Below are 18,431 nucleotides of genomic sequence, written 5' to 3'. Positions count from 1 at the left end.
AACGCGTAGTTAACCAACGCGTAGTAATCCAGTGCGTAATAATCCAACGCGTAATAATCCAGCGCGTGGATATCCAACGCGTAATAATCCAGCGCGTGGATATCCAACGCGTAGTAATCTAGCGTGCGGATATTCAACGCGTAGTAATCCAGCGCGTAAATATTCAACGCGTAGGAATCTAACGTGTGGTAATGTAACGCGTAGTTAACCAACGCTTAGTAATCCAACGCGTAATAATCCAACGTGCAATAATCCAGCATGTGGTAATCTAACCCGTAGCAATCAGCCGCTAGACTCGAACCTGTATAATTGTTCAAACACCTACTATAATTGTACAAATACGACAAATTAAATTCCAAATAATTTTTCCCAAATTCCACAAAATGCAATCGAGAAAAAAATGTGAGCGTCAGCCGAACGAAATTGTTAAATAAAAAGCGATAGATCGCAGTATATAGATTCCGTAGTATGTTGTCACCTAAAAGGATTTATTTTCGCTCGCTATGCCTGGTCACAATCGAATAACGTGAACACGCGAAACGAATTTCACGGCGATTCGATTCCTCTGCTCGCCAGGGATCATCCGATCGGTTTCAAACATCGTGATCCAATTGATCGTCGGCTGGATTTACTTAAACGACACCGAAGGAGGGATTAATCTAATCCGGTTGATTGGTTATGAGACTTATCGCTCGGCGTCTCTGCGTTTCGTAACGCAACGCAATTTGCATATTCGTAAGCGCCGGTGCTCGGCTCTACATGAGTGTTCTCCGTCAAGTATTAAGCCGGTTTGCTCTCCGTTGTTAGCTTCTCTTATCTCCTGACAGGACGTTGTTATCATTCGTTGTTATTAGCATAGATAATAGCAATTTTCACGTAAAACTTCTGGGGGCTCGAGCAAAATGTGGGAATTCTCAAATTTACAAATCTACGAGTTCGTAAATTATCGACTTCTCAAATTTTCAGGTTCCGAAATATTGGAATTTTAATGTATGTGGGGTTTAAGGATATTAGGGATATGGAAATTTGAGGATATGAGGAAGTAATATGGAGATTTATGGATATTGAAATGTAGAGATATGAGAAACTACACATAATGAAATCTAGGGAAAAAATTCAAAATTTCTAAATTTTCAAATTGTCAAAATCCCGAATTTCTACATTTCCAAAATTCTATACTTCAAAATCTCTGCATTCCCATAACTGCAAATCTCAGTAATTTTAAATTTCTGAATTTTCTAAATTTCCTAAATTTTAATTTACAAAATTAAAAAATTAGAAAAAATTTTAGTTTATAAATTCCCAAAGTCCCAAATTTGATAGCATCCAAATTTCCAAACATCCAAGGTCCCAATTTTCAAAGAACAGAAATCCCAAAATTTCCAAAGTTCCTAATTGATAACCGGCCACAGTTTCCAAAGTTCCCGAAGTCCCAAATTTCCAGGTTCCGAGCTCGTGAAACTCCGGAACCCCTAAATTGCATAATTTCCGAACGGCGAAATGCCATCTCAATCTATCCGGAATAACTCCGCTTCTAAACTTGTCAGATTGTCTGGCTACAGATAGGATTACTCTACTTGAGACGTATGTTGCACATGAATCGATATCCTACATTCTGCAGTTGCTTCTGTCTGATCGCGAACGGCTCATTCCACTATCATAATCGAGAGCAACAGTGACAACACCCCAGACACCTAAGTCCTTCAAGACACCCGAGATCTCTACGATGAGATATTCCAACGCTCTGAGACCTTGTTGATCTTCCTACAACCTAGTAGATCTTTGCTATCAGATTGCAGGTATCTATAGCGATAGATATCGAATGGATTCGTAGGTATCGATAGATTCATTGTACTACCTTCATACAGACATTTAGACAGCTATTAAATAACTCGGTACATGTATGATGTGAAGATTTATTTTTTGTATCGACAGAAGTGTCTTAATGTCATTTATAAAAAAAGATCATTATGATATTTATAAATAAACAGCATTATTCAGTAAAAATGTACTTCAATAATTTTCATGATCAGATACAATTGAATAATTACAAACGTTTACGAAGTTCATAATTAACGTCAGTCATCCAACAATGCTTTTCTCATTCTCTGATATAAATTCATTATGTATTACATTGTACAAAATTTTGTTCATCGTATACAAGAAGAGAAAATGATTGTTTTACAAGGATAGAATTCTTCAGACTAAAGAAGATCGAATCCGAAGCAAAGAAGCTAATTCGTGCAAAGGAAAATCGCCGACGGGCAAGCGCATAAACGTTTTCCGATTTAATCTCGATAAACTATATCGAGAATAACCTTTGAAAACGTTGATCAGACCGTACCTACCAACCAGTGCCTTCTTTTCCCCAGAGAATTCTATTACTATACGCGAATCCACAAGCCGTATTCCTTTCACGGATGAGAAAGCCAACTCGCACCCCTTTCTTGAACCCCCACCATGCGCTATATAGCCGAGCCAACAGAATCGGAAAGTGGGTCTCCCGACACGCTAGGACAATCTTATCCGTGAAGCTAGCTCACGAGGAAGGAAAGAAGACACCTAGGAAGCTCTGAATGCCAGGGTTGTCCGTCCCATGTAAGAAGGTCGCAGACGAGTATATTTTCTGCTGTCAAAGCAAATTCGCGGAAAAAAGTGGAGAGAAAAATAAGCGGGGAAAAATAGACGCGGTATGGAAATGGGTCGAGATATTCGCTCGAATTACTTCATGGTATTTGATGCGTGATTGATAGAATCTTTGCGTTTATTTCACAATCAAGGCGATATATCGGGGTTTGCATGTACAATTTACTTTTCATTTCGGTTATTAGATTTTACATTATGTACTTAAATCGTTGATGTATGATTTGCTTGTTTGACCATTTAATTTCAATTGCAAATTTAATTGTAAATTGGGAATTCAATATGTGGTAAACTCAAAGCGTGGAAAATTGGAATCGTGGTGAATTCGAAACGTGGTGAATTCAAAACGTGGTGAATTCGAAGCGTGATGAATTCGAAGCGTGGTGAATTCGAAACGAGGTGGATTCGAAGCGTGGTGAATTCGACGCGTGGTGAACTCAAAGCGTGGTGAATTCAAAGCGTGGTGAATTCGAAGCGTGGTGCATTCGAAGCGTGGTGAATTCAAAGCGTGGTGCATTCGAAGCGTGGTGCATTCGAAGCGTGGTGAATTCGAAGCGTGGTAAATTTGAAACGTGGTGAATTCGAAGCGAGGTGAATGCAAAGCGTGGTGAATTCAAAGCGTGGTGAATTCAAAGCGTGGTGAATTCAATGCGTGGTGAATTCAAAGCGTGGTGAATTCAAAGCGTGGTGAGTTCAAGGCGTGGTGCATTCAAAGCGTGGTGAATTCGAAGCGTGGTAAATTTGAAACGTGGTGAATTCGAAGCGTGGTAAATTCGAAGCGAGGTGAATGCAAAGCGTGGTGAATTCAAAGCGTGGTGAATTCAAAGCGTGGTGAATTCAATGCGTGGTGAATTCAAAGCGTGGTGAATTCAAAGCGTGATGAATTCGACGCGTGGTGAATTCGACGTGTGATGAATTCGACGCGTGGTAAATTCTATGCGTGGTGAATTCGACACGTGATGAATTCACTGCGTGGTAAATGTAACAAGTAGTGAATTCAACGTACTATTTCGAAGCTTGGTACTCCAACACTCGATATTAACTCTTAGTAATTCAACCCTTAAGCATTCAACCAAATTCTTAAATCCTTAAATCAGATTTTAATTATAAATCACGCAATACGATAGAAACGTCTTCTTTTTTAATCAATTGTAAAAGGTGCAGAATTTTAATCTGTAAAAAGAATCGAAGGAACTGAAGAAAAACTTGTCCGACTCGTACGGAATTTATAGTTGGAATTAATTCTATCGCTCCTTGGTACAGGTCTATTCTCCTTTTATTTTTTTTTTATTTCCGATCGATTAATCTTCTCGCTATTGTCTTATTGCGGAACGTGCCCACTGTAATTTTAGCGCATCGTCGATTCAGTGTCTTCGCATTCGAGCGGGGGATTTATTTTTTTTATCCCCATTTTCGCGTTTATTCGAAGCGTCGAATCGTGAGCGGAATGGTCGTGGAAAAAACGTGACGCGGGAACAATATCGATATTGATGTTCCCCGCGTTCCGTGAATAAATTAATTCGCTAGGCGAAAAAAAGAGTGACAGAAAACTCGTGGGTGATTATGTACTCATTCTTGCTGGTTATTACATGAAACAAGTAATTAACTAATTGGTACGGCATCGTTCGTAATGAAATTAAGCTAATTTGGAGTTTGATTTACATGGACTGCGAATGGTCATGTTTGGAAACTGTTTACGAAATGCACATCCAATTGAAACGGCACTTTCAATACCGCGCTCCGCGTTTCAAAGTTCTATCAATTATTCAACGCGCGATGCATTGATAATCAAAAGAGTCTAATTAACCGACCGCTTTCAGTAAGACAGAATGGCAGGAATTTGCATTAAAAATGAAAGAAAATTGAGAAACGCTTTGAAAGGGAATTTATAAACTGTTGTTATACAGGTATTAACAGTTTCATTTTGCTTTTTGATGAGTAGGAACAATTTCTGTTATACTAACAATTGCTAGCGGTAATTTTAATTATTTAACTTTAAACTATTCGAAGGAACAATTTTTTTTCTCTACATATGCAACTCGAATCGTACGACAAGTAGTATAAGTCAGAATGATCAGACAAGGGAAATATCTTCGGTAGTCAGACAAGTAGTATAAGTCAGAATGGTAAGATACCTTAAATATCTTTAGTAGTAAGACAAGTAGAATAGGACAGAATTGTCAGACAAGCGAAATATCATCGGTGGTAAGACAAGTAGTATAAGTCAAAATTAGCAGACAAGGGAAATAACTTCGATGGTGAGACAAGTAGTTTAAGTCAGAATTATCAGACAAGGAAAATATCTTTGGTAGTCAGACAAGTAGTATAAGTCAGAATGGTCGGAAAAGTTAAATATTTTCAGTAGTCAGACAAGTAGAATAAGTCAGAATGGTCAGATAAGGGAAATATCTTTGATAGTCAGACAAGTAGTATATGTACCTTAACTGGTCAGAGAAGTTACTACTTAACTGTTCAGACAAGTAGAATATGTATCTTAACTGGTCTGACAAGTAGCATATGCATCTTAACTGGTTAGACAAGTAGAATATGTATCTTCAGTGATCAGACATGTAGTATATGTGCCTTCACTGGTCAGACAAGTAGTATATGTACCTTAACTGGTCAGACAAGTAGAATACATGTCTTGAGTGGTCAGACATGTAGATTATGTATCTTCACTGGTAAGACAAGTAGTATATGTACCTTAACTGGTCAGACAAGTAGAATACATGTCTTGAGTGGTCAGACAAGTAGATAATGTATCTTCACTGGTCAGACAAGTAGTATTGGGTATTCTTAATGATCAGACAAGTAGTATATGCCTACTGATTGATCAGACAAGTAGTTTGTGTATCTTGAGTGATCAGACAAGTAGTATATGTATGATCAGACAAGTGAAACGGGTATTGCAAGTAATTAAAATCCTATACAGCATAACGAAATAAATACCATGTAGCACTTTTCGAAGTGAAATAAGCCTATAGTCAGACAACTCGACTTTCCTAACATCCCCCAACAACAGATACCATACGTCAAACAAGTTTAACATACAGTAACAAAAATAAACGTCAGCATTTTGTCCGTTATCCTTTTTACTCTACTTCAGAAAGAATTTCTCATCCTCCAATACCATCAGGGATGCCAATAATTTATACCAGTAGTTGGAGACATCGTGTAACGATATCGTAGGTCGGAAAATATTTCCCCTCTACTATCGGGACATTTATTACCGTCGATGTAAAAGTGCTTCTTACACGTTTCCACCGTAAAGATCGATACTCCTCGATGTTTCGAGCTGGCTCGAGTTCCAGAGTATGAATTTTCAAAGAGTCGATCCATCGGCAGCAGATTTTCGTCGATGACGTGTCGATGAATGCTGCGATCCAATCCGTTCCCGAGTCCCGTTTCCAAAGCGGTGTGTCCCACTTTCCCGTACACCGTTTCTCATTTATTTCGCCCTTTTATTTCCCGGTGTCGTTCGTTTATTTAGTCGAGAGAGGCTCGTTCGTTAATTCCGACGAAGAAAGATTCGTCTCGGATACACTTTCGTTTCACCGTGGTGGAATGTCGTTAACCGTGTTTTATGTGTCCTGTGATATTGTAATTCGATCCGCGGTCCGTTGAATCTTGTGTTCCACTCCGATACAGTTTAAAGCCCCGGCGGTTTCCCCTTCTTCCGTTTTTCTTTGCCCGCTTAATTGACGGAAGTTTTCCGAAAAGTTTTAATGGAAACCGCTTTCGAGAAATTGGACTCTGTGATTTCGAATTAGTGCGGTTAAACTGTTTCATGTTTCCTTTATCGCGATTCAACGGAGTATTAAGACACTCTTTTATTTCTTTTCCCTGCCATCAATAGCACAAACAATTATGTGAACTTTGTTAACGAGGTTTTGAACTTTTATATCGATGCAGTTTAAATGAAAAACGACCCATAAGCGTTAAAGTCGAAAGATATGGCCGATGCTGGAGATCAAGCGGCAGAGAACCAACAAAAATCGTTACAACATTAATTTCGTGGAGCTACATCGTCTTAAAAAATTGCACCAAGTTTTATCTAACCTCTTAAAAAATATCTGTACTCGGTGCAGTCTGGAAGAAAAATCACCCGACCCTTAAGTAGAATCTGGTGTTTCAAGAGATACGATGCTGTGAATTTAAAAAAAAGACGAGATAATTCAGACAATTAACGGAAATTATCGCATCATCAATTTAAAAGAGGTACGTTTTGCAGAATTACCTAAGGTTTTATTTCATAAGGTTTTTTATCATTAGACTCTTTAACATTTATTAACATTTTACTGCTACTATGTGGATGATGTGGAGTTCTATTTTATTTCAGTGACATGTCAAGAATTATATTGATAAAATTGATGTATTAATGTCAAAGTTATGTGAACAATTTTTAATGACACTTGAAGTGATATACTGAGCTACATATGTTCGTCTGACCACATATGGACCCACTCTACTGATATATGTACAATCATGTGAAGTTCTATTTTATGTCAGAGATATGTGTAAGAATTATATTGATAAAATTGTAGTGTTAATGTCAAAGTTATATGAACAATTTTCAATGAGACTTGAAGTGACATACTGAGCTACATATGCTCGTCTGACCACATATGAACCTATTCTACTGACACAATCTACTTCCACTTCTTACCAAAAATTTTCTTGTTCAGCTATCTCCATAATTTATAAGAGTATTATTAAACAGCTACATAACGAAAAACCACCTGCAACTTCATTGCAAAAAAACTTCAATGAAAAATCACCTCAATAAAGTGTGAATCTTCGTTTTTAAAAAATCTTATTTCTCGCTGTTCAAGCATTTACCAGTCCGACCATTTCGTCACGTTTCCAACAGACGCTCCACTCAAATGCAGATTTTCACCTCCCATACAAATTACTCTGTCCCTGCTTTAAACAAGCAACATCTGTAATTTGTTATCTACGCTTTCGACTTTCCAACATTTTCAGAATGATACCAGTTCACCATTTCGGTATTCCCGATAGAGCCGAACGTACACAACGTCCGATGAAAGAGAAAACAAATAACCAAAGAACAAAAAGAAGGAAAAGCGGTGGAAATCGCGGAAGCAGCGAGAAAGCTACCGGCCTCGAACACGTTTCAACGAACTCGCAGTTCCGCTAACCCTTCGGATTACACCGGATGTGTGTATATCCGCGCAACGTACACGTGCACCAAGTCGTGCAAAGCCCGATGTGTACAGAAGCGAGCGGGCAAATATCGTCGTGCATCCGAGGCTATTCGCGCGATGCAATTTTTCTCGAATGACCTGGAGAGCACCGGCTTGAATTTCGCTCGAACTCGCCGCAAAAGGCAGATACGTGATCCGCGCGAGTACAGACCGGACAGAGAGATGGCTGCCGAAGCAATTATTGTAATGAGATGTTCAGGTTGAAACGACACGACAGACAGGGAGGAGGGAACCGGACGGGCTGTCTGACTGAGTCAGCTCTGTTTTCGAGATATCTCTCGCAAGAAAACGGAGAGGAAAATGTTCGATGCAGTTATGAACCACTTGTTCTCTGTTTAATTTAACAGTCTGGGATTTGCATTAATCGATGTCTTTTTTGGAGGCTTTGGAATGTCGATGGAACGGTAAATTGAGCTTGCGATCCGATGTGTAGTGATATGTCGTACGGTAATACGAGACATGCGTTGAAATCCGACACGGTGCATTTCATGCACGGAGATTTTGACGCGACGCGATTTCGACACGCGGTAATTTCATACGTGGTGGATTCGACGCGTACCAATTTAGCGCGTGGCGAATTCGATGTGTTATGAATCTGACGCGTGGTGAATTTGAAGCGTAGCAATTTAGCGAGGGTAATTTGGTATGTGAATTCGACGCGGAAAAATTTAGCGCGTGATAAATTCGACGAGTAGTGATTTCGTGGAGGGATAAACTCGAAACGTAATTCGATGCGTTGTAAATTCGGGTTCGGCGCTTGGTACATTGGAAGCGTGGTGAATTCAAAACGTAATGAATTAAAAGCGTCGTGAATTCGAAACGTGGTGAATTCAACGCGTGATGAGTTCGACGCGTGGTGAGTTCAAAGCGTGGTGAATTCGACGCTTGGTAAATTCGACGCGTGGCGAATTCGGTACGTGGTGAATTCCACGCGTGTTGAATTTAAAGCGTGGCGAATTCAAAGGGTGGTGAATTCGATGCGAGGTGAATTCGACGCGAGGTGAATTCGACGTTTGGTAAATTCGACGCTTGGTGAATTCGACGCGTGGCGAATTCGAAGCGTGATAAATTCGACGCGTAGTGAATTTGACACGTGGTGAATTCGACGCGTGGTGAATTCGGTGCGTGGTAAATTCGATGCGTGGTGAATTCGATGCGTGGTGAATTCGACGCTTGGTGAATTCGACGCGTGGCGAATTCGAAGCGTGATAAATTCGACGCGTAGTGAATTTGACACGTGGTGAATTCGACGCGTGGTAAATTCGACGCGTGGTGAATTCGACGCGTGATGAATTCGAAGCGTGGTGAATTCGGTGCGTGGTAAATTCGATGCGTGGTGAATTCGATGCGTGGTGAATTCGACGCTTGGTGAATTCGAAGCGTGGTGAATTCGGTGCGTGTTGAATTCGACGCGTAGTGAATTCAAAGCGTGGTGAATTCAAAGCGTGGTGAATTCAAAGCGTGGTGAATTCGAAGCGTGGTAAATTCGATGCATGGTGAATTCGGTGCGTGGTAAATTCGGTGCGTGGTGAATTCGATGCGTGGTGAATTCGACGCCTGGTGAATTCGAAGTGTGGTGAATTAGGTGCGTGGTGAATTCGACGCGTAGTGAATTCAAAGCGCGGTGAATTCGAAGCGTGGTGAATTCGATGCGTGGTAAATTCAGTGCGTGGTGAATTCGATGCGTGGTGAATTCGGTGTGTGGTGAATTCGAAACGTAATAAATTCGACGCATGGTAAATTCGCAAGCATATACTTGTTAAACGTATAACAAAGATGATTCAATAATCTTATTGACTCACTCTCCTCCATAAAATCGTTCAATATTAACCAACCAAATCAAAGTATCTCTAAAAATGCATGAAATACCAAATCGTTCAAACACGATAAATGGAATAAAAGTCACTGCCCATTTATTCAATTGCCCATAACCCACAGTTCAAAATATGCAACAGACTAGATTATCTTCGTACATTATGCAGATTCCCAGAACATGTAACAGATTTCGCAGAGGGAATATCAATGACATCTAACATACTCTTCGGCCGAGATCAAACAATCAAATATTGGTTTGCAGGGTGCACCACGATTGCTGTTGGAACACCGCTGATACAGTTCAAATAGGTTTAAGTTACAAGGGACAGTTAATCGATCCCGTAATGTTACTTGCACTCAGGGTAGCTCGTTGTGTTTCGTAGAGTCATTCTCTGTTCGGAGAGGCAACTAACCTAAGTAACGGAAATGCAATATCCTTAGGCACGTGAGCAGGTTCAAAGGAATCATTATTCAAGCCTTCCTCTAATTAAAACTACACTTGCATTTAAATGAGAGGTGCGAAGATTGCTTGTGGAAACATTATTCTTCTCAATCGCAGTTCTTGACGATACTTTTATTTTGAAAAATCATGCAAATTTATTTATACAAAAATTATGTAAAAATTTTATTTAGTCAGATTGTTATTTTTAGGGTGAATAATATACTCTCTTGTTAAAAGTCACAAACTTGTCAAGAATATAAATTATCATTTTTCAATTTCTAGTTTATAATAAAAATAAAATTTCCTAATAAAAAATGTACAGAGGTTAAGTTGATATGTGCACTGCACCAAATAAATACTAAAAATGAACAAGCTTATATCTGTGCTAAATTTTGCTTCACGCGAATATGAACATATGAAAATAAAAATTGTACATGTGTAGAAATGCATAAACGTCCCGAACAAGAAGTACCATATTTCCTCGTAACATCTCAAAGTTGATCCGCGAGATGTATAATGTATTACACAACGGACTATGACGCAGCAAACGCGACAAAGGGTAATGCGGATGAATGGCGTCCTCTGACGCCATTTCTCAGGATCACGTGAATGTCTACGTGTAACACGTGGCGCACCGGTGACGAGAAATCGTTGGGAAACCGAACGAGATGGTGCTTTATGTGTGTCGAAAGGTCGGCTTTGACGACGGTAATTTTTCAATTACCTACGGCTAGATATCAGCGAGCCAGCTTCTTCCGTTTTCTATGCAACGAACCGGAGTTCAGGGAGCGACATCGAGCACCGGGATGCACCGTATCGATTTCAGATTCCAATTTAATGCCGTCGCGGTATCTCAGCCACGATCTTCCAATACCAATTTCGTGTTATCGGCCCAGTTCGACGACGACGGCTTCCGTCTTGCGACGACAACGTTGGGACGAACGCCGGCTTTACACTGCGTACCGATGCTCCCGCGATTTTTGAAGCTTACTGTGCTTGCTCACAACGGGGAAATATAACCCATAGAATGCACTTGCGGTTCGGGACATTTTTACAATTCGCTGAGGATTGTGGATGCTGTGTTTGGTACACGTCGAACTTTCGCTGTGGCTATCGATTTTAATACTCGTCGCTATTGTGACGTTTGGAGAATTTAGATTGTGATGCAAATTTTTAATAATTCAAGATATTTGGAATTTGAAGACAGTGTGTTTGATGCAAGTCGAACTTTCGCTGTGGCTATCAATTTTAATATTCATAGCTATTGTGACATTTGGAGAATTTAAATTCTGATACAAATTTTTAGTAATTCAAGGTATTTAGAACTTGAAGACACTGTGTTTGGTGCAAGTCGAATTTTCGCTGTGAATATCGATTTTAATATTTATGGCTATTGTGAAATTTGGAGAATTTACATTGCAATGCAAATTTTAATAGTAATTGAAGATATTTAGAACTTGTAGCTGGTTCTAACAGTTGAGATTCATGTGACTGATGGACGTTGAAAACATTTGATGGACCTAACCTTAGGGTTTGATGTTTGAGATGATTGTGGTTGTAATGTTGAGAGAAATTAAATTGAGAACTGTATGCAACGAAATCTGAATTTATTGACCTGACAGAATTTGAAAAATTCTAAAGGTCTATTTAGTACTTGAAGAGGACTGTGGTAATAGTTGAGATGTGGTTGTGTAATTGAAAGTGGAAGTCAAAAATATTTGATGACAGTCAGTTTCAATACCTGTGATGAATATGATATTTGTACATATGATATATGATATATGATATATGATATATGATATATGATATATGGTATATAGTATATGATATGTGATATGTGATATGTGATATATGATATGTGATATGTGATATGTGATATGTGATATGTGATATATAATATGTGATATGTGATATGTGATATGTGATATGTGATATGTGATATGTGATATGTGATACGTGATATGTGATATGTGATATGTGGTACATGATGTATGATATATAATACATGATATATGATACATGATACATGATACATGATACATGATACATGATACATGATACACGACGCATGATATATGATACATGATACATGATACCTGATATATGATATCTGATATATGATACCTGATATATGATACCTGATATATGATACCTGATATATGATACCTAATATATGATACATGATATATGATACGTGATACATGATACATGATACATAATACATGATATTTCTACAATTTCCATTTCAATAACTCTAATAATTTTCAATTATAACAACTGTAACAATATTTGAAGGAACTCAGAATCACATACAAACAAAACCACATACACACATAAACTGTATTCACAGTTCTGATAATGTTTAGAACTCGAAGAGCATGCAGCTGTAATAAACAAGATATGAACGTGTAATTGTTTGGGAATAAAAGTTGAAAATATTTGATACAAACTATGCTATTTCAATATTTGTGGCGATTGTGGTTATGTTCGTAATTCACTGTCGACAGTTTACCGCGTAGCGGTATAAAATGGCGTCGTCACGTGACCCTGTAACACGAGGTGCCAGTGAAATATTCTATATTACGGACTTGGAAATAACTGTATTAAGCGTAAATGAAATTTTGAATTTTAATTTAAAGTCTTGAATATTTGATACTCATTTTGTATTATTTTTTTGATACTCCAGTTTTAGCACATAAAATAATAAAATCATGAATACTTAACCATTTTGTACTATCTTGTGGACGTTCTACCACAGTGAGTAATAAAAATATTAATATTTGATATTCAATTTGTATTATTTTTTGAGGTTCCACCACACAAAATAAAATTATAAATACTTGATTTTGTACGACTTTAGTATCCTACAGAAACTAATAACATCATGAATACTTAACCACTTTGTACTATTTTTTTGACCACAGAAAATAACCATACACATAAAGTACTTGATTTTGTGCGACTTTAATGTCCAAACAGAAACTAATAAAATGATGAATATTCTCATTTTGTACAAAATTTTTGATGGTCCAGTTCTATCTCAAAAACTAATAAAACCATGAATATTTCATCCTGATTTCGCGCTATTTCTACGATGTTCCCCAAAATAATGAGATCATAAATATTTGATACTGATTTCGTCCCACCGCAGAAAATAATGAAATCATGAATATTTCATACTAATTTTGTGGTATTTGCTGTTGCAGTTCCACCGCACAAAATCGTGATCGTCGATGACTCGGGGATCGCACGGAACTCCATGGTGGGCCCGTACATGGAGGGTGACACTCTGCGGCTCTACTGCGACGTGTACGGCGGTGAGTACCGCGTCACCTCGTGTTCCTGTGGTCCACTCGAGGGTGGATCGTTGAAACATTCCACGCAATTCCCAAAAACGAGCGCGAGCTATCGCCTGGTCGTTAAAGACTCGTTTGCGATCGAGTTTACACCGGTTGCGTGCGACGGCTTTAAAACTCTCGTTGACTTTAATCGACCTCTCGAGTATTATCTCTCTCCGGCGAACACACGTTATAATACCCGCTTTTTGAACATACCGAAATACACCAAGTATCCTCGTTTGATACACCCGAGGGCACTCGGGATTTTCGTATCTAATTTTTAGCAACTCGTCGAAAACTCGTTGCGAACGACGAGTGCCTTTGCTTTCCCACTCGATACGAGTATTAGATCAAATTAAAACTATACGAGCTTGTAAAAAAAATTAACACGGTTTCGGTAAATCGAGAGGCGAACGCGGAAATAAGTTCGTTTTTATGGACACGATGTATTGGAATTTTATGAAACGCCGTACTGCCGCAGCGACTGCTTTTGATCGTGCAATTTTCGCCAGAGTTATAAACAGACTTGATATTGGATTTATGAATCGTTAAAATACATGGAATAGCGGGGCTGCGATCGAAAGCTCGTCTAATAACAAGAGTAACAGGCTATATTCCGAGGTTATCGCTGATAAAAAAACTTGCTTTTGGTGGTAACAGAAATTATGTTACAGCTAAAACAATTGATAAATTATTTATGAGCCCGAGTTTTCCAACTTCAATATTTTATTTTATGTCCCTCCATCAATTGTCCCTATTTACAAATTTAACTGGCAATTGAAATCCATTGTGTAACAAAATTCTGTACATTCTGTAATAATTAAAACAATGTTCATTATTTAAAAATTAAAAAAATGTACATCACTTCAATAATAATTAAAGAGACGTATATCATATAATTTTTTATTTTCTGTCCCACTATCAATAATATTCGTTATTTAAAAATAATTTCATTAATAATAAAAAATGAAGCATCGTGTAACAAAATGAAGTACATGCTGTAATAATTAAAACGATGTTCACGATTTAATAATTAAAAAGATGTATATCATTTCAATGATAATTAAAAAGATGTATATCATTTCAATAATAATTAAAGAGATGTATATCATTCAAATAATAATTAAAAGGGTGTAGATTTCAGAAATAATTAAAGAGATGCATTTCAACAATAATTAAAATGACTCCATCAAAATAACGAAAATATTTCCGCAAAATTGTCAGGTAATTGACAGAGCCGTGATTGCATAAAACTAATATCGCAAAAAATCGAAATTAACAAAACTGAATTTGATTTCAGGTAAACCAGCACCGACAGTGTCATGGCACCGTGACGACAAGCTTGTCAGCAACAAAACCATAACAGTGAGAAACGGCGTGACGCGTAGCGAGCTCGTTATAAAAAATTTAGGACGGGACGATGTCCGTTCGGTGCTGACCTGCAACGCGACGAATAACAATAGGTCGATTCCGCTCTCCTCGTCTGTTCACGTGGACATGAATTGTAAGTATCCTGTTCGTATAACAACAAAACAAAAACAAATGTCCCCATGTTCCGATCACTGCTCTTGCTTTTGTCCGACACTGTCCGTTTCGCTTCTGCCGCTTTTTTGTCGCCCTCATTTAACGTCAATCGAAACGATAAATGTTTTAAAATACCGGAAGACCACCGACAAAAACATGCAGTGAAATATACTGCACTGAGTGTATAATACTCGGTACAATTTAACTTTTTTATTATACAAGTTTATTATACAATTTGTTTTTATTATGCTAATTCTATTTTAATTTATCTGTTTGTTTGAAAGGAACGATTATCTTTAATTTTGGTACCAAATATTTGACTCGTGGTGATGTATTTAATTAAGGTAGTGATGTATTTGATTAAGTACAAGTTAAAGTTTAGAACTTGAATTGTTATAATTATTTGTAATGTTGTTATTGTTTCTTTGTCTGTTTTTGACAGTGATTTAGAAAAGTCTTAAAGAATGAAAAAGTTTAAAAATCAGATGTGTAATAATAGAAATATAGGTTAGGATTCAAAACCTTGAATTATAGCAATTATTTATGATATCATTACAGTGTAATTATCTATTACTAACAGTGCTATAAACGATCTTTAAAGAGTGAGATAATATAAAAATAAGATATGTAATAATATGCAGGGTGTCTCATAACCAGCTTAGGTCCCTGAAATAGGGGGTAGCTGACGGGATTCTGAATAAGACTTCCCTTTGCGAAAATGGTGTATCAAGCTTCGTTTTTGAATTATTAAGAAAAAACACGGATCAATCAGAGTGCTAGGATTACGCGTGCGCAGACGCAAGAACGGCAGCTTTGGATAACGCGTAGTAATCCAGCGTGTGGATATCCAACACGTAGTAATCCAGCGCATGGATATTCAACGCGTAGTAATCCAATGCGTAGTAATGCAACGCTTGGTAATCCTACGTGTTATAATCCAACGCGTAGTAATGCAACGCGTGGTAATTCTACGCGTAGTAATGCAACGCGTGGTAATTCTACGCGTAGTAATCCAGCGTATGGACATCCAACGCGTAGTAATCCAGCGCGTGGATATCCAACGCATAGTAATCCAACACGTAGTAATGCAACGCGTGGTAATTCTACGCGTAGTAATGGAACGCGTGGTAATTCTACGCGTAGTAATGCAACGCGTGGTAATTCTACGCGTAGTAATGCAACGCGTAGTAATCCCACGCGTAGTAATCCAACGCATAATAATCCAACACGTAGTAATCCAGCGTGTGGATATCCAACGCATAGTAATCCAGCGCGTAGTAATCCAGCGTGTGGATATCGAACGCGTAGTAATCCAGCGCGTGGATATTCAAAGCGTAGTAATCCAACGCGTAGGAATCTAACGCGTGGTAATCTAACGCGTAGTTAACCAACGCGTAGTAATCTAGTCCGTAATAATCTTATCCAGAATTACGTCAACTACTCTCCATTTCAGGGACCTACACTAATTATAAGACACCGTATATATTATACATCCATACATCAATAATAGTATAGGATTCATAACCTTGTGTTATAATAATTAGTTATAATATCATTACCATGCGTCTATTATTAACAGTGATATAAAAAACCTTTAAAGAACGAACTACTATAAAAATAACCCGTGTAACAATATAAATAGTTTAGGATTCAAAACCTTGAATTAAAAGGTTAACGGTGTCTCGTACAGATTTGATCGATTCTCGCAGCTCAATTCACCGGCGAGTCTTCGCGATAACGTTTTGTCATTGACAAGCCATCGGTATGAGAGATGTTTATCGGTATAATAGAAAAGCCAATGGCCATTTTTCTAGAGCCGTTTCAATGCTCGGAATAAAATACCTTACCAATGCGGCCAGAGATGAAATTTCCACTCGCTGAGCAACGAAGTTTAGATCGACTTCGATCCAATCCAAGTCTAAACAATGCCGATTGCTTTCCAATCGGACGATAAATAACAAGAGAGAAATATAAACATTCTGAAATTACTTTCTAAACACCGCGGGAATTATTCGACGGTTATTGGAATAATTTCCCGAAACGTTATTTGCGTATGAAAATTATCTTTCACTCGCTGAATGCTACTAGTAGCCAGACACTAGAATATTGATTATGGACGTTACGATTCATTTCACTGGTTTATCTTTTAATTTGTCAGGATCATTAATTTTATAGAAAGCCTTCAAAAAGCTTTTTACAAATTTTTTAATATGACTTGAATTTGCTAAAAGTATGACGCACCTGGTGTGTCATCGTTTGAACTAGATCATGTGTGACGCATATGTTACGTCGACAGCTACATAACATACATAATAACGTGACACATCGTGCGTCATGAACCACATTGAATTTGCAAAAGTATGACGCACCTGATGCGTCATCGGTTAAACCAGATCATGTGAGACGTATATGTTGCGTCAACAGGTACATAAAATACATAATATAACACACATTGTGCATGATGATATTGAATTCGTAAATATATGACGCACCTGGTGCGTCATGGTTGACCCACATCGACCATATAAGACACATACGTTGCGTCATCAGTTGAATTATTACCAAACTTTAAATAACATCTAAATAATTAAAATGAAAATTTTAATATCCAAATAACTAAAGTAAAAATTCACATAATATCTGGAAGATTATAATAAAATTTCAAATAATATCTGACTAAAATTAAGATAAGACCCAAAGGACTAATTTTCAAGATTACAAATGAGATTCGAACGGAAAGAGATTACACAGTCCGCTATCGTTCTAATAATGTAAGACAGTAATTTGCAAACTTACGAATCTTGATCTCAATCGGTTTGAATCCGTGATATTTGAAGGGTCAACTACTCTAGCAAACGACGCCATAACGTTTACCTGTAAGGGCCAAACTTGGCATAAGAAGTGTGGAACAGGAAACGAGGCTATCCAACCAAAACTTCAGTATTCAACCAAATTGTTCGCCGATCTTGTACAACTACACTGAAACAGAAGCCGAGATATCCAGTCACTTGTCAAACATAGTACTGTCGATAGAAACGGATCTTGTTAGCAATAATTGTAGTCGTTGTTGTTCCTATTCGAGAAATTGCGTCGCGAATGGTCGGTTATTCGAAAGTTCTCGATCTCGTCGCAAATTGCGGAATTAATTCTCGATCGTGGATTCTCTACTTTGTGTTCTGCAAATCTGATTTAATTTGCGACGATAAACTTTAAATCAAATTCCCTGAATCGATCGAGATTTTGCTAAAAATAAGTATTACTTCAATAACAAGAATAAAATTTTAAATAAAATTTTTTTACATTTTTTTGACATGTAAGATTTTTTACATTTCTGTGTCTTTAATTAAAAATTGAATGGTCTTAAAATTATGACCATTGTAAATTAAAAATTGGCAACTTCAAAAATTTCTCATATTTTCAATTTGTTTTCAAATTGAAAGACTA

General features: G+C 37.7%; 1 protein-coding gene across 1 annotated transcript in view; it reads left to right on the top strand.

Annotated features, from left to right (window-relative positions):
* LOC100882138 (neural cell adhesion molecule 2) overlaps positions 1-18,431 on the top strand; it is a 307,105-nt gene that overhangs the window by 232,791 nt on the left and 55,883 nt on the right. The window contains exons 4-5 of the mRNA XM_003701829.3: positions 13,332-13,442; positions 14,764-14,967. Of these exons, the coding sequence (XP_003701877.1) occupies positions 13,332-13,442; positions 14,764-14,967 (315 nt within the window). The remainder of the gene's footprint in view (positions 1-13,331; positions 13,443-14,763; positions 14,968-18,431) is intronic.

This window comes from Megachile rotundata, chromosome 10, assembly GCF_050947335.1.
Source record: "Megachile rotundata isolate GNS110a chromosome 10, iyMegRotu1, whole genome shotgun sequence".
Lineage (NCBI taxonomy): Eukaryota > Metazoa > Arthropoda > Insecta > Hymenoptera > Megachilidae > Megachile > Megachile rotundata.
Note: the sequence above shows the minus strand (reverse complement) of the source record. Positions and strands in the feature narration are given on the sequence as shown.